The following is a 23937-nucleotide window of genomic DNA, read 5'->3' as shown; positions in this document are numbered from 1 at the left end:
TTCCCACCTCCCAGCAGAGTCCTGGCTCAGAACGTGGCAAGTTACTTGGTGCTTTAGCCAGAAATGTCCTGAGTCACTTACCTTAACAGGTATGGCTCTAGATGACACTCAGGTAGTTGGAAGGAGTAACTGCTTAATTTTTCAGAAGGTAATTTACTAGAAATGGACTATGTTGGAGAAGCTATAGCAGCTACTCTCCATGGGTTGCTAATGTATACGTCAGGCTGTGTGTGAAAATAGGGTCCTGGAAGCTACTTCTTGGCTGTGTTATATATCTCTTGACTCCATCCAGGAAATGTCTCCTACTGGTTCTCTTTCCGCCGTGAAGGAGGCATGAGCATCACAGTCTGCCTGAAGAAAACACTGATCCCAGATCTATCAGGTACTGACTGTGTGCACTTGGCTAAATTGTTTCACAGCTCTGAGGCCCAGTTCCCTCATCCACAGAATGAAGATACCACAACTTATCTGACGAGATCATTGTGAGGCTTGTAAGATGAACAAAGCACCCAGTACTCGGTAAAGGCTGCATGGCAGGTAGTTCATCATTTTAGGCTCTCTTGCCAGCTTCGTCATGGGTGGCTGTGTTGCTCACACCCAGGAGAAAACTTTTTTTTTGCTTCTCCCAAGAGGAGCTCTTCCTTTTGGAGATCCATGTCACCAATGAGAGGTCATTTGCAGGAGGACCCTACTGTAAATACAACGGTGCCCCGTGCCTTCTGTTAAGAGTAGGGTGTGACATAGACAGGCAAGACTGGTGACAGCCACAGGAGAAGGGGGTGCGGAAGGCGGCAGTGGGCAAAGGGAGGTAAATGAAGATGGAAAGAGACTTTATTTGGGGCAGTGGGCACAGGATATGGTGTGCTGATGAGGTTTTATTCAATTGTATACTTTGAAACCTATATGTTTTCTTCAACCAACGTCACCTCAATAAATTCAATTAAATTTTTTTTCAAAAAGAGAAAGGTGTCCAAACTAACCTAATAGCTGCTCACTTTTCTCTTGTGAGACACTGAGAAAGGTTCAGCATATTAGACAGAAGAACAAAATCAGACGCATGCCAGGATTATGGACAGCCTACCCAAGGAGAATTCCTTCTCAGAACTTCACAGCTTGTGATTGGAAAAGGACAGGGAACAGCTGCTGACTGTTTTTCTTTCATCTCCACTTTTGGCATATTCTTCTAATAGCTCTCCTGTCACAGGCCGTGTGCAGCACAGTCTGCAGCACAGTGGGAGCTGAGAGAGGAGGACGGAGGGGCCCCCAGCCGCACCCCCACCCCTGCTCAGACTCAGCTGCTGGGAAAGCATTTACTGCATTGAAAATCTGCCCTACCCCTTTGCTAGTGGTGTGACCCAGGCTAGACCTCATGCTTCAAAGGAGAGGGAAGTTAAAGTTTTGTGGATAGTGAAGGATCGGTTAGACTAGAAGCCCCCCAGGTTCCTGCCAACCCTGTTTCCATGATTCAGTGAACAGAAAGGACTGAAGCAGAGGAAGGAAGAATGAGTCCAACCGCTTTACAAATTCCCTTCTCTACAGAGGGAGTCCTTGCTCCTTAAACACTGGGAAAGCAAATGTTAACATAAGTTGGAACACTTGCTTTTAAATGTGAATTTTATACGGCTCTAAAGTGAAATGCAAATGATTTAGGTCTAGCCACATTTATTTTTTACTGAACCGTTCCTCACCTGCACTAACCCCACTGGAGGGTGTAGCAGGGAAGAGTTATGAGAAACTCTCTCTAGCTGTGGGAGCAAGTTATTAACAACTCATAGAGTTGTGAGAATTAAGAAAGCTAATATCTCTCATGCACTTAGAACAGTGCCTGGCACAGAACAGGAACTCAGTAAGTGTGCACTTTATACAAACTGACACCGACTGCTCTGAGTGTGGGAATTGAAAGAAGACTCTAGGTGTTCAGAAGATTTATGCTTTCACATGTATGTATCCGGAGAAAAATGAGAGTATCTATATTGTTCATGTCAGCTTTTCTCCTTATAGGACTTGTGAGTTAGCATCCTTAAAAATGAACAGGCTTCCTCTCTTGTAGCTTTGAAATTTTTGACCAAGACAGTACAAATTACTATATAAATGACTTTGCAGTCTTTTATAAATAGACATAATTCTAAAATCTACATGAATACATGTCTTAAAGGAATCAAGAGCTGTAATTTATGATATTACAAAACCTTGCAAAATACTTCAACAAATACAGACCTGATTATCTAAATCTCACTCCTACCCCCAACCCCATAGCTTCAGAACAGAGTTTTCAAAGGGAAAATAGACTTAAAAAATAATGAGGGAAAAAAAGATAGTGTAAAACTCATTTTACTCATGTTAGCTGTTAAATGTTAATCTTAAAAAAAAAAAAAGTCTGGCCCTGGCTGGTTGGCTCAGCAGTAGAGCATTGACCCAGCATGTGGAAGTCCCAGGTTTGATTCCCAGTCAAGGCACACAGGAGAAGCAACCATATGCTTCTCCACTCCTTGCTCCCCCTTTTCTCCCAAAGCCATGGCTCAAATGAGCAAGTTGGCCCCAGGCGCTGAGGATGGTTTCCTGGCCTTGCATCGGGCACTAAAATAGGTTGGTTGCCAAGCAACAAAGGAGCAGAACATCAGCCCCAGATGGGGGCTTACTGGGTGGGTCCTTGTCAGGGTGCATGCGGGAGTCTCTCAGCCTCCCTGCCTCTCACTTGATTAAAAAAAAAAAGGCCAAGATATAATTTATTTATTAAGATATATAACTTACATATGTAATATTTCTCTAATTTATTGCTCTCTTATTGTTTAAATGTAACATTTATTTGAATCAATAATCTGTGTGATCTGAAGAATCTAGAAAACTTTCTTCATAAGCTAAAATCATGAAAATTTAGTATGAACAAGAAATTCCATTGCAGTAAACAATGTTTTCAATTGGAGAGCTAAGGTGGAGAGGTAAACAAATATATGAAGAAATTTTCTTCCACTGCCACTTCATTTGTATGACAGAAGGTGTTAAAATTGGATGAAGCACATTATCCATGACCTGATCACTTATGGTCACCCATGCTTCTATCTGATAAGCTAAATAAAGCTTTGTTTCAACACTGGTGGAGGAATTATAAATCTGGTATTTATCACACCAGCAATGATTGTTAATCATACAATAAAGACATGCATTGAGTATGCTTGTAAATTGATAGAAAATTGACTCAAAGCCTTAATGGAAGCTAAGAGGTAGCATTGTTATTCCAAGAAAATTGTATATGCAGGATTTCCTTGCTACCCCATAGCAGAGTGTGCCTGTGAAGCCTTTTGTAAGAGGAAGGTGGCACCAAGTGAAGAAGCAATTATCGTTCCTTTACATGGGAAAATGTCTGCGTGTTCCCAGACCCAAAATTCAGCACATGCATATCTTTATGTTGTTCACTACAATTGAAACACTTAATTATGCCCAGTTGTACATTAAGTTTAACATCCTTACAAGCTCTCTTAGTCTTCTCTGCGACCTTAGGACATATCTTGCTTAAGGATGCACAAATTAATGAGATAGGGCCTGGATGTGCACAGACAATTCAAAATTTTGGCAGGTTTCTGCCGAGATGCTGAGTGTGTTTCCCCGGGAAGGAGCTTGGTGGGGCCGTTGCAGCTCCCCAGGGAACACTGCCTCCCTACCTGCTCCCTGCAAAACAAACACTGAGCACTGTTTTCGCTTTTCGCCTTTTTTTCTTAAAAGCAAAATCCCTCTGCCAATTTCTTCTTTTGGTTAGCGAAAGCGGTAGTAACGTAGGTCATTCATAAAAGCAAAAGTGAACTTCTGAAAAGCAAGAGGATAGCTATAGTTTTATGCTACCGTATCATTTATGCTGTTCAAAATTATATTCAGCCTGACCAGGCAGTGGTGCAGTGGTTAGAGCGTCGGACAGGGACATGGAGGACCCAAGTTCAAAATCCTGAGGTTGCCAGCTTGAGTGCGGTGTCGCTAGCTTGAGCGTGGAGTCATAGACATGACCCCATGGTCACTGGCTTGAATCCAATGGTCACTGGCTTGAAGCCCAAGGTCATTGACTTGAGCCCAAGGTCACTGGATTGAGCAAGGGGTCACTCTGTCTGCTGTAGCCCTCTGGTCAAGGCACATATGAGAAAACAATCAGTGAACAACTAAGGAGACTAAGGAGCTGCAACAAAGAATTGATGCTTCTCATTTCTCTCCCTTCCTGTCTGTCTGTCCCTATCTGACTCTCTCTCTGTCTCTGTCAAAAAAAAATTATATTCAAAATAAACAAAAATAGGCATTTTTTTATGTGCAAGTTTGTAAGATCTTGGTGACATTCTGTTATACAAATAGTCTATTTTAAATATTTAAGGTCACACAAACTGCAGAGAAGAATCTAATTTAGTTCATTATAGAGCAAAAGACATTTTCTCCATAACAGCATCTGCTCAACTTTTTTCAGTCCTGGACTGAAAAGAGAGGATAAATAACATCCAACGCAAGCTTACATTAAGAAGAAAACGGTTCTCTATGGGCCTTAAATATGTTTTCCTAGCGTGTTACATAAGATGCAATGTGAGGGAAAGGTTTCTCAATGAGTACAGTATGTCTGGCACTAAGGTGGCTCAAGTAAGAGTTTTCGAGACGGAGTTCCTAGAGACAGAAGCAATCAGCACAGATATTGTTGAAAGATGATTTCAATAAATAGCGGTTCTATTTCTAATGTATCATTAGGTGCAAAACACTGCTTTTTCTTCTCTTTGGTAATCCTATTAGTTTATCATGGATGAAAAAAAATTAATACATAAATTACTCTCCCCATGATCAGAGAAACTTTAGCTTTCAGCCCTCAGTACCCAAATATTAGATTACTTTTTTTACTACATAATTTAAGAAAGCAATAAAGACCCCCTTCTCCCAAATTAGCTATTTCTAGTCAGTAAAGAAACATCTGTTTTAAAAATACTGTCTTGGGCCCTTGATTCTTCTAGTAAGTCATTAACTAACAACTTTACCTACTGATTATTATTCCTTAAACACTCTGCGCCACGTGCCTGGTAGCGTGCTAAGAAAATAAATAGTTTCTCAATTGGACTTGTCATTTGGATAGCATAGCTTTCTAACTCCCAAACAAACAAATAAATAAATAAATAGATAAATAAATAAATAAATAAATAAATAAATAAAATTAAAAACTCTAATGGAAAGTAGAACCAGTTACTGATGTGTTTTAAGGTGAAAAATTAGAAGAGAATTTGCTAAAGATCCTAAATTGAATGTTCATGAACTTGGACTAAGAGGCACATCAGTTGTATCGTGAGACTCATTCACGCGGGTTTCCGACTCCCTCTGTTGGATGCCCTGTCACATCACCCCTGCTACCCTATCTGTGTGGCTCAGCCAAGTTCAATGTCCTCAGCCGCAGAGAAGCACATAGCAAGTAGAACTTGCAATGATGATGGACGTGACCTGTGTTTTTGAATGGTCCAGCACAGCAGCCAGCTGCCACATGTGGCCAACGAGTCCCTGAATCAGAATGGGAAAGAATCAACTAGGTAGGGCAACAGAGAGGTCATTCTCAACAGTGGGTGGAGAAATTCTGTGGGGCAAATGGGTAAAACTTTAGTGTACTGGGTTGAAAAGCAAATGGCGGATAAGGAAGCAGAGACAGCACAGGTACTGGGGAGATGAGGAAGAACGCAGTAGAGCAGGCGAGTAGGCAGAAGATGGACAGATGGAGCTCTGTTCCAAAATCCTGTCATGGAGCAGCCACATGGAAAATGGATGGGGGAAGGAGAAGGCCAGGGTTTATGTTCAGTTTTTATTGAGGAAAAGAAAAGTGAGTTAAGCTGAGAATTTCTATCATTTAGTAAAGGCAAGTGATAATGTGAGACGAAATTCTCATTCCCTAGAAAAATGGGGATGTTTATTGTTCTTGATGGTGCGGCTGTTAGCCAAGAACAAACAAAATAGTTAGTTGGGAGATGTGGAACATTTAATTTTTCTCTGAAAAGCAGTAAGAATCCATGACACTACCAAAATAAGGTATTCCATCATTTCTTTTAATAAGAAACTTTATAAGTTCTTGCACTTCTCTATAATTACTTCTTAAAGTTAACCTTAGGTTACAAGTTCTAAAACAATAAAATGTAATTTTAAATTATACAATCTATGTGATACTGATCAAAAGTTGCACATGTCTGAAATCATAGTATTCTAGAACTAAATGGATGTTCATTAAACTGCTTCATTTTATGGGTGGGGACCAGAGGCCTAGAAATAATATATAACTTAGCTAAGTTTACTCAGATAAGACTCAGATCCACACCTTTATCTATTTATTTTTATTTATTTATTTATTTTTTGTATTTTTCTGAAGTTAGAAGCAGAGAGGTAATCAAACAGACTCCCACATGTGCCCGACTAGGATCCACCCGGCATGCCCACCAGGGGGCGACGCTCTGCCCATCTGGGGTGTTGCTCTGTTGTGGCCAGAGCCACTCTAGTGCCTGAGGCAGAGGCCATGGAGCCATCCTCAGCACCCGGGCCAACTTTGCTCCAGTGGAGCCTTGGCTGCAGGAGGGGAAGAGAGAGACAGAGAGGAAGGAGAGGGAGAAGAGTGGAGAAGCAAATGGGAGCTTCTCGTGTGCCCTGGCTGGGAATCAAACTTAGGACTTCCACATGCAGGGTTGATGCTCTACCACTGAGCCAACCAGCCAGGGCCTATTTTTTTTTTCTCATTTTATAATTTTATTTTTTTAATGGGGTGACATCAATAAATCAGGATACATATATTCAAAGATAACAAGTCCAGGTTATCTTGTCGTTCAATTATGTTGCATACCCACCACCCAAAGTCAGATTGTCCTCTGTCACCTTCTATCTTGTTTTCTTTGTGCCCCTCCCCACCCCCTATCCCTCTCCCATTCCCCCCTCCCCCCCGTAACCACCACACTCTTATCAATGTCTCTTAGTTTCACTATTATGTCCCACCTACGTATGGAATAATGCAGTTCCTGTTTTTTTCTGATTTACTTATTTCACTTCGTATCATGTTATCAAGATCCCACCATTTTGCTGTAAATGTTCCGATGTCATCATTTCTTATGGCTGAGTAGTATTCCATAGTGTATATGTGCCACATCTTCTTTATCCAGTCATCTATTGATGGGCTTTTTGGTTGTTTCCATGTCCTGGCCACTGTGAACAATGCTGCAATAAACATGGGGCTGCATGTGTCTTTACGTATCAATGTTTCTGAGTTTTGGGGATATATACCCAGTAGAGGGATTGCTGGGTCATAAGGTAGTTCTATTTTCAGTTTTTTTGAGGAACCACCATACTTTCTTCCATAATGGTTGTACTACTTTACATTCCCACCAACAGTGGATGAGGGTTCCTTTTTCTCCACAGCCTCTCCAACATTTGCTATTACCTGACTTGCTAATAACAGCTAATCGAACAGGTGTGTGGTGGTATCTCATTGCCATTTTGATTTGCATTTCTCTAATAGCTAAAGAAGATGAGCATCTTTTCATATATCTGTTGGCCATTTGTATTTCTTCCTGGGAGAAGTGTCTATTCATATCCTCTTCCCATTTTTTTATTGGATTGTTTGTTTGTTGTTGAGTTTTATGAGTTCTTTGTATATTTTGGATATTAGGCCCTTATCTGAGCTGTTGTTTGAAAATATCATTTCCCATTTAGTTGGCTTTCTGTTTATTTTGTTATCAGTTTCTCTTGCTGAGCAAAAACTTCTTAGTCTGATGTAGTCCCATTCATTAATTTTTGCCTTCACTTCTCTTGCCATTGGAGTCAAATTCATAAAATGCTCTTTAAAACCCAGGTCCATGAGTTGAGTACCTATGTCTTCTTCTATGTATTTAATTGTTTCAGGTCTTATGTTTAGATCTTTGATCCATTTTGAGTTAATTTTTGTACAGGGGGAGAGACTGTAGTCCAGTTTCATTCTTTTGCATGTGGCTTTCCAGTTTTCCCAGCACCATTTATTGAAGAGGCTTTCTTTTCTCCATTGTGTGTTGTTGGCCCCTTTATCAAAAATTATTTGACTATATATATGTGGTTTTATTTCTGGACTTTCTATTCTGTTCCATTGGTCTGAGTGTCTATTTTTCTGCAGGGCCTATTTTTTATTTGATTGATTTTAGAGAGAGAGAGAGGAAGGGAGAGAAAAAGAGAGAAACATTGATTTGTTGTTCTACATATTTATACATTCATTGGTTGATTCTTAACTGGGATCAAACCGGTAACCTTGGCATATTGGGATGTTGCTGTAGCTTTCTGAGCTACTTGCCCAGGGCAGACCCATGTCTTTAGATTCCAAGCCTGGTGCTGTTTTGAAAAAAAGACTGGCTAGATGATACACCAGGATAATTTTGGTATTCCTACATATTATAGTAAGACAAGAAACAGAAATTTCCTAACAGCCTACCTCATTGGAGACAGTGACTTCCTTTCTTTAGATTTCTACAATTAGTACCATTCCTCCCGGGCAGATTCTTACCATTTGCATTGTACTCCCCATAATTTTCACTTGATTTTTTCAAAAATGCTTGGTAATTATCCTGCATGCTAGGATATTTGTGCCAAGGGGAAGCAGTCTAACTTTTTTTTTCAATTCTCCCTAAAGGTTCCTCTCTTACTGAAGTGAGAGAAGATGGTACCTTGGTAGGTTACAGGAAGAAAAGTGTTCTTTAAAGTTTCAATTCTTCTAATCATTTCAGTATTTAAACACTGAAATCAAATATTCAGGATTACCTATAGATAGTAGCTAATTCAGACTCCAGGATCCTGGTGTGTTTGTGTTTGTACAAAGAAACCAGGTTCTCTGTTTCCTGAGGTGAAGTTGTAGGCTCGTAATTTGAGTCCATGGAAAACCTGATAATGGTCTAAAGGGCCAACGGGGTTTTCAGTGTCTGTGTTTGTTTTTGTTTTTGTTTTAAGGGCTAGGTAACTCCTTTTGAAAAATCTCTCAGAGAGTAAAAGTCAAATGTGAATTTTATCCTATATCCTGCTCATGGCACACGAGTCCATTTCTGAAAATAATAATGCTTTTCCAGAATGAAGTTATTTGTATTCTCAGCCCTGCTCTGTGGTGTGCACTGAGTAATTTCTTGAGAGCAATGTTTCCTATGGCATCTTGCCAAGACTGGCTTTATTTGTTTTTCATTAGGCTTTTCATTATCATGCTGCTGTATACCTGGATCGTTCTGCCTTATCCAAGAATGCCAGGGCAGCTTGAGCACAGGAATGATACCAGGAGTAGGTAGAACGTTTTTGACCATTAAATGCCCATTTTAAATCCCCAGCTGCGGTACTATTCTAATGGCTCTAATCTTTCTAAGACCAGTCATTTCTCCGTTTGTAATGTAGTCTGATACTAAATTGTTTGCATCTGTCTATTCTGTCCCTGTCCAGGGAAAGGCACTATTAGTCTCACCATTCAGCACACTAGACCTACCCCCTTCTCCTTCGTTATCTCCAGAAGACATCGCGGATCAACTCTCCTGCCCAAGCCTGGAACCAGTGTGCCTTCTGCATGTCTCTGGCATTCCATGCATTCAATTGCCAAGTCCAACTTCTTGGTAGTTTTCCAACCCTCTTCTTTCTATCTCCCCTGACCACTACCTTAGTCTCATCCCACATCATACAACAGCAGTGGCCTAGTGGTCTCCATGCCCTGGGTTGCCCTTTCCAATTCATTCTCTTTTGCTTTAAATGTTTGGTGATGCCCATTCCTCTCCATAAATGGGCATTCTGTAATTTCTGTTTATTACTGTTTTGGTGTTACACATTAAGAGGACAGAGTTTGATTTGTCCAGAAAAGCAATGATCTGAATTCTTGAACTTCTCTCTAGACTCCTCAATATAAAGGGGGAAACTCTAGCTTACAAACCCAAAATGACAAAAATTTAGGGACAAAATAAGCATTCTCTAAATTTTTGTATACAATTCAGAGGCCTAAAACATCATTGAAATCAGAGACTTTCAGAACTAGACTGGTCCTTGGAGACTGTGTATCTCAACTTCATCATTTCATAGGTAAGGAAACTGGGGCCCAGCCACAGAGACCACACTGATCTTTCTCAGGTTGGGATTTCATCATGTACTTCCCTAACATCTGTCCAGGGATCCCCATTGTGGGCAGGAGGAAGTCTGAGTTCCTCGGCGTGTATGCAATGTCTGGTCTCTGCTTGCCTTTCCAGCCTGACCCTGTGTTCCTCTCTTCAACTTACCCCAGAACTCGATGCTTCCAAGGACACCCTGTTCCTTCTCAGCCATAGGACATTACTCACTCTTTCCATTGTTCTTTCTCCTCAGAATGTTAAGTTCTAACTATCCTTTAGCTCTCTGATTAGACAACATCTCCTCTGAAAACTTATCACCTCCAGGCTCCCAAGTATGTGTCACCGTCAGAGTCTGTTTACATCATTCTAACTGCCTTTGCATGCTCTGTTTCCATCCCCACACTAGGAGTCAAGATCACTGTGGGCAGGGACTGCGCCTTGTTCATTTTTCTAGCCCCATGTCTTGACCAAGTGTCTGGTATTCAATATTTTAAGATTAATTCTCACTGCTAACCTGCCTCACATAAGCAATTTTTCCATCAGTCCTTCTCACAAAATCTGTTTCCCTGAGGGGGCAGGGGGGACTGATTCATTCACATCAATGTAGAGGTCGCTGATAGTTCTAAATGAAAACACTTCCTAGAAGCATTTACATTTTTAGACGGACAAAGTTTAAAGTCACAGGAATGAATCCCTAGTGCAGATAATCCAACCAGAACTAACAAACCGTGAGAATGTTGGTGAGGGGAAGGAAGTGTTCCCAGAACTTTCAGCATAGATGACCCCCTCCGACCCCACCCTCACAGAAGAATAACTATGTGTTCATCTATAAAACTCAGATCACATGTTGCTTATGTGTCTCTGTATTAAATAAACCACTAGTTACCCATAATAAAAAATGCCTGATTTAACTTATAACATTTCTGGCTTTGTTTCAGGGAAGCAATGTTATGGAAGATCAGGATTTATTGGAAATTGGAATCCTTAATTCTGGGCACAGACAAAGAATTCTACAGGCAATCCAGCTCCTTCCAAAGGTAAGCAATGCTCTATTACCCTCACCCTGAGTATCATCCCAGTGGTTTAAGTCCACATATGCAAGGGCTGTTTGTATTTAAGACAAGATTTCTACGTATTTATGCAACTACCCAAAGCAGGTCTTCTTAGGTTCAACTAAACAGTCAGCACCACAAACTATGGACCATACTCGGTTTTAGATTTATCCAGAAAGATGCAATACAGTAAAGACCACGGGCTAGCAAGGCAGCATCAGAGTTTCTCTTCAGTGGGAGTCTTATGTCAGGACAAACATCAGTCCAGGTTCCTTGGGATCAAGAAGAGAAGCTCAGTGTTGGGAGGATACAAGAATGTTCCCAGATGAGAAGACTTGTGCCCCTGTAAAAACTCCAGAGACATAGCTTTCAGGGACAAGGGACCTAATTAATTACAAGAGTCATCACTCAGAGAAGTCCAAAGTATCCCACTTCTAGCAATAGAGTTGACCTTCTATGTCCAGATAAGGTTTCATAAGAGCCTAAAGCAAGAGGTAGGATCAGCGCACTGGTCTTCAAGATGGGTAAGATTTTATTGATAATAAAAGGTAAAGGCATTTCAGGGGCCAGCAGGAACCATATAAGTACAGCTATGGTCCAGGCAACAAATTTCCAGAAGCATTAGGGGACAAGTGATAAAGCAGTGTGATTTAAAATCCAATGGGATTTGTACAACAATGTGAATGTACTTCATGCCACTAACTTGTACACTTAAAAATGGCTAAGGTGGTTAATTTTAGGCTTTGTTATTTTTCCAGCACAATTTGAAAAATAATTTCTTTGAAAAAAGAACAAAAGAAATCGAACATGATTAAAACAGTTGGAGAGTGGAGTCAGAGACAAAGCAGAAAAAGTAGGTTGGGTCAGTGGTGTCAGGCTGAGGAATTTGAAATTTATTCTGTAAGCACTGGGGAGCAGACACCACTCGAATGCTGGAGGTCAGCTCATTCTGGAGGCACATACAGTAGGAATTGGAAGGAGGGGAAGTTGAACGTGGGTCATCCAGCTGGGAAAAGATTCAAGGGGAGGGGTGATATGAGGCAAGGTAGCAGAACAGGGAAGACAAATACTCTTAACCACTGTCACTAAGGAAGCGATCTGATGGAATTTGCCAGCTGACGATAAACTGAATTTCAACAGATAGAAACTTAACACTTTTGCAAATTCAAGGAGAATTGAGCATACAAAGGAGTTTAACCGTACAATTTTGTACACTAAAAGGAAAAGAATAAAGCATCCTTAGAATTAATTCTTTCATTTCACCCTGTTAAAGTTAATTTTCTAAATAAATTTTTAAAAAAGAAAGAAGTAATTCTAACACATATATTGTTCACCTCACTATCTTTGTGTTTTTTTGTTGTTGTTGTTTAAAATATTACTAAGTTTTCTCCTCTTTGTCAGCAGGAGTTCTGCACCTGCTCGAGCCCCACTCCCTAGACCAGTGCCCAGCCGCAGCGGGCACTCAATAAATCAGCGCATGACTCGCCACTTGTCACAGTGCTGCCCATCATTTGAAGTTCAGCTCAAGTAGTTCCATATCACTGCCTTTGTGAAACTTCCCCTAAAGTGGAACCACTTCTCACCACGTGGGTGGTTATCACCCTAGTTCAAACTAAATGCTTCTCACTGGACTACAGTAGATTCTAATCTGTCATCTCTAGGTTAGACTGCTTGAGTCCATTTCTCCTTGGTCCTCTGTAGCCTGGGCAAATCTAAGATGCCTAATCTCTGTCTTAGTTTCATTCCTTACCACTCTACGATTGAATTTCCACACAGCGTCAAGAATGAGGGTAGGAAGAGGATAGATGGTGATGGAGGAAGACTTGACTTAGAGTGGTGAGCACATAATGCAATACACAGATGATGGATTACAGAACTGTACACTTGAAACCTAAATACTTTTATTGACCAATGTCACTCCAATAAATTCAATGAAAAGTTAAATAAAGATATAAAGTTATATATATATCATAACCTCTTGCTATACCCTGCTTAAAATCCCCAATGGCGTGCAAAGTCGATAGAATCCGGCCCCTCCCCACTTCTATGACCTCACCTCCACATCCCCTTCTCCTGCACTCTAGTCACATACTTTCTTTCAATTCCAAAACATACCTAGCTCATTCTTGCTGCAACATCTTTCTATACTGCTCTCTGCCTGGAAAGCCTTCTCTTCAGATCTTCATTCACTTGCTTGTCTACATCATCAAATCTCCCCTCAGTTGTCCGCTGCTAACAGAGGGCTTCATGATCTCCCAGTCACACCCCTTCCTCATTATCACTGTCCTTTGTATTGTCCTACTTGGTTTTTTTATTGCTGGCACTAAAGGTTACCCGAAATTATATTATCTGGTTTTTCTTTCTTTCTTATTTTTCTTTTCTCCCCAAGGATTCAAAGTCCACAGGGTCAAGGACTGTGACTGTCATTCCCAAGAACAGTGCCTGGCACAGAGTAGGTGGTCAAAAATATTTGTGGAATGAAGAATACACCACTCTCTCTTTCCTCTGAGCTTTGATAGTTCTATGCTTGTTCAGGCTGAAGGTAGAGATAATATTCTTAGATGAACCCTGGGGCAGAAACAGTGTCACATCCATCCTTGGATTTTTCTACTGTGCTTACACATTAAAAGAATGAAAGAATGAGTGACTGAATTAATAATTTTTTTCACATGTTATTCAAATATATTTTTTAAAATTAAAGAGTGCTTCAATTTTAAAATATCTGTAAGCCTTTATATAGCATTTGATAATGGGAAACAAAATAACGTGAACTCAGTTATTTGGAGAACAAATGAAGTGTTTAAAACAGTTCTTTTAAAACAAAATATCATTCCTATTAGAGAAAAACAGTAGAAGAGAAACAATGCAAAATTTAACATCTATCAAGAGGCTGATGCAAAGTGCTTACTATGCACCCAAATGAGCAGAGAATATATAAAAACATCCAAACACGTGTTCAGCAGCACAAACAGAATGTTATAATGCTACAAATTGATGCTTTGCTTTCTTAGGTAATGAGCCCGATCTTCAGATGGTTAGTAGTGTAATTTTACTGCCAGCACATTCATTTACATTTACTTTAACTTTGCAATGCCAGAAAATGGACAAATATCTCTTCCTTTTTTTTCTGCAATTTTGGTTTTCAGAATAACTCTGTTCTTTATCTGTCGTGAAAAATATTCTATGATTGCTACCTGAGATCCTTTAATTAACATATTGTGTTCTGGAGCTGGGACAATTGTTCCTAAACAGAGAGAAGGTAGTTTTCTAAACGCAATCTCGATCTGTTAGCACACTTCAAAGCATGTGTTTCATGCCTTAATTGCATAAGTTGTTTCAGGTTTCAGAGACAAAAGTTTATTCCTTTGGTTTTCCTGTTAGATGCCTATTTTATACAGAAATACCATTGCAAAGGTCTGCATGTTGTCATGTACGCTTGATACATTGAACATGTCGAATATATTTGATATATTCTAAGCAAAGATATCTTTGGAACAGTAATCTCACTAATTCCTTCTCCAGGCATCCTTTCCCTCTGTCTTTTGCAATGCTTTGCTTTGAGTAGCAATGCTTAACATCAGTGTTCTTCCAGAGTCCCCTTCCTCCACCAGCCCCAACTCAGTCTTCCGGTCTAAAAGTGTCCCTGGACTTCTAACGATCAAATTTCACCCTTCTCACTTTTTAAGAAAGGAAACATACCAAAAGTGCCACAAGATGATGACTTACGTTTTACTCTCTTGGAAACTACAAGCATAGCGGGCTTGTCTGTCCCTTTGACCCAAGGAAATTATCTGGTTACTTATTTGCAATGCATAATTTACCTTTTACCAGAATAGGACTCTCTGTGGCAAGGTCTTTGGATAATCCTCTAAGACCCTTCTAAAAGGGCATAATCTCTTTTGTCCTTTGACAATGCAACAACGGGAGGTCAGGCATTCGAAGGATATTCATTTTAAAGGTTTGCAGGACTTCATGTCAATGCTGATATGTCTCCACTCTCTTAATGTCTCTCATTTTGAACTGAAAACGTATTTCAGCATATTGGCAACTTTGAGATCACATGCTCACTTTATTTTCAATATTTCCTTTTCTAATATTTCTCTGTTTCATAGCATCTTTTAGAATTACGTAGTAGTTGGTGTAAATACTTGTCAGCAAGTAGCTGTCTCCTTGCTCTCCCCCTTTTCCTTGGTCCCACCCACCTTTCCTCCTGGTTGGCTCGACCTGGTTCCTTTGCGGCCACACCACACAACCAGTGCTAAGATCACCAGTGCTCATCAGAGCAGAAATTCATAAGCCCTTCCTCATCTTCACCTTCACCTTACTTTGGCTTCCGTAGACTCTGATACTCTTGTCAACTGTCAACAACGCCTTCTTTTGGGCTTCCACAGTCACTGGATACCTTCCTGCCTCTCTGGTCTTCTCTATCCTCGCCTGGTCATTCTCCGCAGTTAAAGTGTTGCAGTTCCTTAAACCTCAAACTCAAAACTATTTGATGATGACTGAATGTTGCCATCATAGGATTCTTAATCTTAGTACAGTCTCTGATTTTCATTGTTTAGTTCATTCCTGCTCTACTTGTACTTTCCTGCAAAATGAACACCTGTACTTTAGCTGCCTTTTATTTTATTTTATTTATTTATTTTTTACAGAGACAGTGAGAGTCAGAGAGAGGGATAGATAGGGACAGACAGACAGGAACAGAGAGAGATGAGAAGCATATCAATCATTAGTTTTTTGTTGCGACACCTTAGTTGTTCATTGATTGCTTTCGGATATGTGCCTTGACTGCGGGCCTTCAGCAGAACAAGTAACCCCTTGCTCGAGCCAGTGATCTTGGGCTGAAGCTGGTGAGCTTTTGCTCAAACCAGATGAGCCCGCACTCAAGCTGGCGACCTCCGGGTCTGGAACCTGGGTCCTCCGCATCCCAGTCCGACATGCTATCCACTGCACCACCACCTGGTCAGGCTGCCTTTTATTTCAAAGTTTAGTTCAATTTAACCAATTTCTGTTGGGCTACATAGTTTTAATTATTTTTTCACTGAATGGCACTGAACACCTTTCATTGGGTTAAATTGCCTCCTTTCCCAACCTCCGTCTGAGATACTGTTTAAAAAAAAAAAAAAAAAGTTACCCATTATTCCAATAGAAAAACAAGATTCTATTAGTAATCTATTGCTATATAATAAATTACCCCAAATCTTAGTGGTCTATAACAACATTTGTTATCTCACAGATTCTGTGGGTCAGGGGTTGGGGTATAGCTGAGCTGGCTCTCTGGCTGTGGGTCTCTCACAGCTGCTATCAGCTCGAGACTCACCTGGGAAAGAACCACTCTTTAGGTCACTCGTGGAAGAAGGCACGATTCTGTACCTTGAGGGTCTTTGGACTGAGGTCTCAGTACCGCACAAGCTGTTGGCTGAAGGTCACCCTCAGTTCATTGTCATGTGGACCCCCTCTTAGAGCATCTCACAGCAGGCATCTGGCTTCAGCAGCACCAGCAAAGGATAGGACAAGAAAGTGCCAGCAAGATGGAAATCACAGTCTTTCCCAACATCCCATCCTTACTTTTTGATTTGTTTAGGTGAGAGCAGGGAAGATAGTGAGGCAGCCACCCATATGTACTCTGAATGGGATCCACCTGGCAACCTCATCTGGGGCCAATGCTTGAGTACCAAGCTATGTTTAGTGCCTGAGGCTGACACACTTATACCAACCAATCTATCCTCAGCACCCTAGGTCCTGTTCAAACTGAGCCACTGGCTGTGAGAGGGGAAGAGAGAGAAAAGGGGAGAGGGAGAGGAAGAGAAGCAGATAGTCGCTTTTCCTTTGTGCCTTGACTGGGAATTGAACCCAGGACGTCCATATGCCAGGCTGATGCTCTATCCACTGAGCCATCAGCCAGGACTTTGATCCTTTCTTTTATTCTTTTCTTTCTAGTTTTATTGAGAAATAATTGACATACATCATCACTGTGTAAGTTTGAGGTATACAGCATGATGGTTTCATTTATACATATTTTGAAATGATTACCACAATAGGTTTGGCTAACATCCATCTTATATAGATACAATAAAAAGAGAAAAGAGGAAAATAATTTTCTCCCTGTGATGAGAACATTCTATCCTTTGTCATATTCTATTTATTAGAATCAAGTCACTAGACCCAACTGCATGAAATAGGAGGTATTTTCACAGGGATGTGAATTCCAGGAGGTGAGATCACTGGAGACAATCTCAGAGATTTGCCACTATATAATCTACTTCCCATGTCTACATTTGCAGTTTAAATGGAATAACAGCAACAACAAAACCATCTTTCATTTTCACAGGCCATCTTCATGGGACTGTGATAATTCAGAATTTAAAAATTTAGAAGCCACATTTGACATCACTCAAAAAAGATTCACTTACCTCTGGTCTGTAGTGTGATATGCATTGTAGCACAATATGATACAATCACACAGAAATTAGACATATTAGAGATTATCAATTGCACATAAAGTCTTCATGATGGAACACCGCTGGTCTAAGTAATCCACAAATTTAATAAAACACCACAAATTTTAAAAACATGATTATTCTTTGTTGGTGTCTCATTACTGAAAATAGCATATTTCCATCTATATTAGGGAAGTAAACTGATCAAAGTCTATTGGACAAGATTTTAAGGATGTTAGCAAAGAAAACACATTTTTAAAAGCTAACAAAGCAAGAAAGTAAAAGTCACTATTTAACTTTAGGTCTGATCAGAGCAAATAGAGAAAGACAACAGTTGAACAAAAACAAAAGTTTGTGAGCAAGGAAACAGAGAAGCACTGGCAGGGACTGGGAATCAAACATTGTACGGAGTGGTGGGAACTGGTGAGCCGGAGAACACAAACCCTGCCCCTCACAGGGATACCGGCTTTGTTTCCAAACACTTTATTAATAAAGCAAAGCAGGGAAGACCACATTTGGTCCTAGCTGTCACTTTGCTACCCCTTTGTCACAAGGGAAGAGAATATCTCCAGAAATGAAAACCTTCATACAATGGGATCACAAATTATTTCAAAGTGCAAAAGGGGTGTTATGAACGTGACATTATCTCAGTGTGGCTTCCCATTCCGGACTATGTTCCTAAAGACTCTAGTTCTTCCAAGGTCCATAAAGTTCAGATATTAGTGAATTTCAGTCTTAATGGTCAGTGAAGATGTGTGTAAGCTTTAGGGGAAAGGGGTCCAGCCGATGTAATTTATTTAAGAGTCTAGAAAGGACGGTTCAGTCTTCTTCCCCTGTCACATAGAAAAATGATAGGAAGTTAATCCTATTTCTTCTGCTATTTTTCAGAAGGGCAATGACAAAATGTAGGCTACAGGCACCGACGCTCTCAGGGTACTTTCTGACAGGAGAACTTTTCATTCTCCTGTGCCATTACTCACTCTCTGTCTACCTGTATTGTTTTACTTGCATTCCTTTCTTCTCACCACCTGGTATCTTAAACTTCATGCCACCCAATGAAGACCTACTACCCTGTGGACCTCTAGTTAAGGAAAGACTCACAAAGAAAATCTCATACACATATCTGCACCATTAGCATGGGGGATCTAATCTAAAGTTAATACATAATTGGGCCCACAGTCTAACTGAGGGTATAATGCAGGGGTCGGGAAACTTTTTGGCTGAGAGAGCCATGAACGCCACATATTTTAAAATGTAATTCTGTGAGAGCCATACAACGACCCATGTACGTTATGCATTCTCCAATAAAAATTTGGTGTTGTCCCAGAGGACAGCTGTGATTGGCTCCAGCCACCCGCAACCATGAACATGAGTGGTAGGAAATGAATGGATTGTAATACATGAGAATGTTTTATATTTTTAACGTTATTACTTTTTTTATTAAAGATTTGTCTGCGAGCCAGATGCAGCCATCAAAAGCGCCACATCTGGCTCATGAGCCATAGGTTCCTGACCCCTGGTATAAGTTGTTCTGCTTTCTGTAGGTCTAATCCTTGTTGAGTCAGGTTACAGTGCTCCTAAGGGTCCTCTTAAGCACCATACTGTTCTGTGAATGTTTCATTGTTCTGGAAAAAAAACTGATATGCTCACTTAGATCAGTGTGCAAGATCACTTAATTTTTCAAGAGAAATGTTGTTGCCATTGGAGACTAAGGAAGGATGAAAGAGTAACTGACCTTAGGTAATTTGGAGTATGTAAATTTTGAAATGACAACAAGTCATTCAAATCTTTCTTATGACTCCTTCTCACCCTGGCATGCTCTATAATCAAGTAATGAACTCAAGCTGCTATAACAAGCAACTACAAAATTTCAGTAGGTTAACACTGTTAAATCTTTCTCTCACTCATGCTAAGTCCAAATGGGATCAGGCAGCTCTCCTCCAAACGGTGACTCAGGGATCTAGGCTTCTTCGTCCATGTGGCTCTCCCATCCTGGAGTTCTCTGAGGGCTGCCATAAGGGCAGCAGAGGGAAGAGCTTAGGACACAGGGTACTCTATTGCCAGGTTTGGAAGTGCATCCCTTAATTTAGACCACATTTATTCACCAGGACTCAGTTAGATGATCCTCACTAAACTGCAAGGGAAGCTAAGACATAGAGTCTCCCTTCCCAGAAAGAAGTGACAGAACTCCTGAGAATTTAGCCATTCTATGCCAGAGACACCTTCTCCTTTCTGCACCTTGATTGCTGCCTTTCTTCAGATGGGTTTCTCCTATTCATTCCCTAAGATGTAGTCCTTGCTGAAACCTTTTATGGCATTCTCTGTCTGGACAACTTTGCTAATTTAACTATTCTGTGCTCCCATTACACCCTATAAAATTGCCAATTAACTAGTTTGTCTCTCTCACTCAAGATTAAGATCTTTGTCGTAGTCATCTTTATTTTCTGATCATGAAGCACTCAGCACCTGGACATAATAATACTCAGTTAATATTTATTAAACTGGATGGGGCCAAACAAGAATGAAGATTAGAGGCCAGTCCTGAATGCGTCAGGTGGAGTCACAAAGACTTTCCCAACTGAGCACCTTTATACTAGAAAAGAGGAAGGCGGGTCCTTCAGGAATGTGACACCCACAATCCTAGTGGCCTGCATTTTCCTCTCTCCCTATGCCTCATGTTTCCTGTTTACAAGTGGAGACCAATGACTAGTCTGTTCTTCGGGGGGATATTGGGAGAAGGAATTGCCAGTGCCTAAAAAGTCCTTTGGGCCCTTTGAAGTGACAAAAATCCAGTACATACAAAATAGCTCTAGTCGTTTGGGCTGAGTAGATGTCTAAAAAACTGCGAGAAATGACAGGGATGCAGTCCCCTTGGACTTCCCATGCTCTGTTCCAAGGTTTTGTGCAATTTCAGAAAGCAAGGGGGCTTTCCAGTGTTTTGTTATCAATGAATTTATCTGGTATTAGTTTGTTAGGTAGACCAGGGAGCTGGAATGTCAGCTTCACTCATTATCTCCCCTGAATGTTGACAGAGGAGCAGGGGAGGAACCCTGCAAGTGGCTGAGTGAGCTCTGATCTGTGGTCGTCCCCAGCACTGTGGTCCTTCCCCTCTGAGAAGCTTCCCCCGTTTGGCAAAGAACAGCGGCTCCCTTGGAGTGATGCTGCAGTCTTACCGGGGCAGGGGGAGCAGGGTTAAGTATCTGCACACGTTCTCTGCTTTCAGCAATTCTACTAAGAAAATCACAATCTAGAGATAAAAAGGACCTTAACATACCTGTCCAACCCCTCACCTGAGTCGTTTCACAGGTGAGGAAGCCTCGTCTGGGTCATATTGAATGACCTGCCCCAAGGCAGATTGTTCATCAGCAACAGAGCTGGGACTAAATCCCAAGTGCCTGTGCTCCTGACATTTGCCTTCTGGGTGGATACTGTGCTGTGTCAGAGACTCGCGGCTCTGAGGATGTCTATGTGTTTGTGAGAACAACTGTAAAAGAACAAGAGAGGACCAAACAACTAAATGCAAGGAAAGGAAGTGTTTATAACATTGGACTTCCTTTTAAATTGCAGGCTTAAAAGGCTGCTTTTGGCAACCTCCGTAGATCAGTAAACTCCCTTCTCAAGACTGGAAGGGATGGGCTGTGCAGGGGTCCCCAGGCCCTAGGAAAGCAGGGAGGAGACAACCATGGAGAAGAAAAAAAGGTAGACATCGATCATGTCAGTTGTCCAGGGGCCAGTGGGGACCCAATTTCTTGTTTATCCCTGAAGGTGGCCTGAGAGCAGCTTCACTAACGGTTGGCATTGATGGTTCAAAGGAGGAAAGGCAAAATGGAATGAGTGAAAACCACTTATTTATTTTCTTCTTTCATCTAGGTAGAGAGGGAGGAGAGATGGGCAAGATGGAAGGGCAGGCATTCGACAGGGGAGAAGGAAGACACATCTTTTCAGCATTAAACTCCATGGAGATGGTGTTTTTATGGGGTTTAGCCGGGAAGCAGCATGGTGTGAATGTTGAGAATGTGACCAGACTCCTGAGTCTGATTTTACCTACCCCATAGGGTTGTGGTGGGAGTTAAATGAGTCAATATTTGTAAAGCACTCAAAACGGAACTTGGCACATTGTATGTGCTATAGTTGTGTGCATGAAATGACTTACTTTAAGAAGGTTGAAGGTGAACCAAGGATAAAGTGAGGTTCTTCCCATTCATTCAGCATATCTGAAAATCCCGGCTCCAGGCATACACAGTAAGCAATATGAATCTCCTTTTACTTATTCACTCAATAGACATCGTATGAAATACCTACGGAATGCCAGGCACTGTGCTAGATGCTGAGGATTTGTTGTTTAAAAACCAAGGTCTATGCAGTAGTCACTGTCCTCATGCAGCTGATTCTAATGGGGAGTGTGGACGAAAAGAAGTAAAAATACGTAATGTCGGGTAGTGATGAGTGCTATGGAGAAACAGGAAGCCAGGGAATAGGCAAAGTATTGAAGGTGTGTGAATGCTACTTTAGATGAAGAAACTAGGATGCACGCCCGGCCATTTAACTGAGGTTCTTGGCCACCTCCCTCTATTATCTCAACACTTCACTTCAAAGCCCAAGAAGAATATAGGGAGATAATGAGATGAATAAGCTAAATAACCCACTTCAGGCTATAAGGAATTTGCAGGGGCTCAAAAATGAGCTTTTAGTCTAAATTAACTTAATCCTAGCTTAGCCACCTACTACTTGTGTGACGATGGGCAAGGTAAATCATAAAGCTGCTCCCGTGCACCTTTGAAACTTCTGTGTTGCAGAGAGCTTTAAGATCGCTCGTGACACTCCAAGCAAAGAGTGACTCAGAGCATTTACTCAGTTTATTTAGGCTGATGGATATGCTGTTTATTTCTCATTTGTAATCCCCATCCTCTGAAATACAGCCAGTGCCATGCATCCAGCTACAAATTTCATCCATCACTATGTCCTTCAAGCCATAATGAGTCAAGTTCGTCAAGCCCAAGCAGATACCTGTAGTCAACTTCAGTAGAGCAGGCTAAATAAGGGATTGGGTTACTATTAATCCTACCCCTAAGCTAAGCACTTTCTCATTACATGGTATTTCTTTGTCTTTACTCTCTTTGTTGGTGATCAATAGGATTTTAGATTTCCACCATGTGGCTTTAGGTTCTGGCTGATCTTCTGTGGACCCACAGTGAACACTCTCCCTGAGAACTTACATTTCCCTAAGGTGCTCCTGAGCATGCTGGGAAAGATCCTGCAGGGCAGACTAGGTGCACTTTAAATGACGGTTAGGTTACAATTTATGAATCATAGAATCCAAACAGGTTAAAGCTTTTTCTTTAATACATAGTTAGTTTTAACCCTCAACTCCTTCTCTGCCTAGTGGCTACTGCTTGGTGGGAAAGGATGGTACTTAAAGTTTTCTAATACTGAATATAGACATTTTCAAATGTGAAATTTTCTCTACAAATGTACAAGGGATTATTGCAGTCAGTGTAGAGAAGATTGATTTCCCTGCCTCTCACCTCTGGAACTCAATTACATCCTCATCTATCGACATTTCTGCTGTTCACTGTCAACAGAACAGTTTTCTAAACGTTACTGATGTAGACATGGAACAACAGCTGACCTCACGTCACAAGACCTTAGCATCCCTGGGCAGACTGGAGCCAGGTGAAAGGGAGCTAGGGCAACTCTGGAGGCACAATGTCTGCAAACACCCACATGCCCGAGGCTCATTGAAGAATCTCTGATTCATTCATCCATTCAGTCAGTCAATCCATTTTGACCCTATCCTGTTCAGAGATGGAGATGCAAAAAGGGATAAGACTTCATCAATGAGTCAAGGCATGCTACCTACGTTTTAGACAGAGACGGACATATCAGAAACTAAACTGTGAAAGAAAGCTATAAAAGGAGGAAGAGCTAAGTACAAGGGGGCCATGGAAGGTTTTTGGAATAGATAAATGTTTGAACTGAATCTCAAAGAATCAATTAGTATTTTTAGCCAAACAGGGCATTTAGGGAGTCAGTTCAGTCAGAAGGTGCTGCCCATGTTCCTAAATATCTAGAGACAGTAAGTAAAAGAGGATGTCTAGTTATCCAATCTCTGTGCCTCTCTGCCTCTCTCTCTTTCTCTCTCTCCCTTTTGTGCATCTCACTTTCACATACAAATGACACGCACACACACAAACACACACACTCTCACTGTATTCACTTACTTCCCAATAGATTAACCCCAAGAGAAACTATAGAAGAAACTCTTCTCAAATCTCTCTACCCACTCAGTTTCTTTTCTTTCCTACAACTTATAAAAGCATTGGTACTTACTAATTGTCTTATGTTTGTATGTACTTCAATGTATACTCAAGAAAGTTA

The 23937-nt window shown here is 41.0% G+C and overlaps 1 protein-coding gene across 7 annotated transcripts in view; it reads left to right on the top strand.

The window, feature by feature from the left end:
* ANKS1B (ankyrin repeat and sterile alpha motif domain containing 1B) overlaps positions 1-23937 on the top strand; it is a 1089048-nt gene that overhangs the window by 750930 nt on the left and 314181 nt on the right. For all 7 annotated transcript variants that reach the window (XM_066262341.1, XM_066262329.1, XM_066262320.1 and 4 more), the window contains one exon: positions 11006-11104. In XM_066262341.1, the coding sequence (XP_066118438.1) occupies positions 11006-11104 (99 nt within the window). The remainder of the gene's footprint in view (positions 1-11005; positions 11105-23937) is intronic.

Source organism: Saccopteryx bilineata, chromosome 1 (genome assembly GCF_036850765.1).
Source record: "Saccopteryx bilineata isolate mSacBil1 chromosome 1, mSacBil1_pri_phased_curated, whole genome shotgun sequence".
In the NCBI taxonomy this organism is placed as follows: domain Eukaryota; kingdom Metazoa; phylum Chordata; class Mammalia; order Chiroptera; family Emballonuridae; genus Saccopteryx; species Saccopteryx bilineata.
This window is presented reverse-complemented; position numbering and strand designations above follow the sequence as displayed.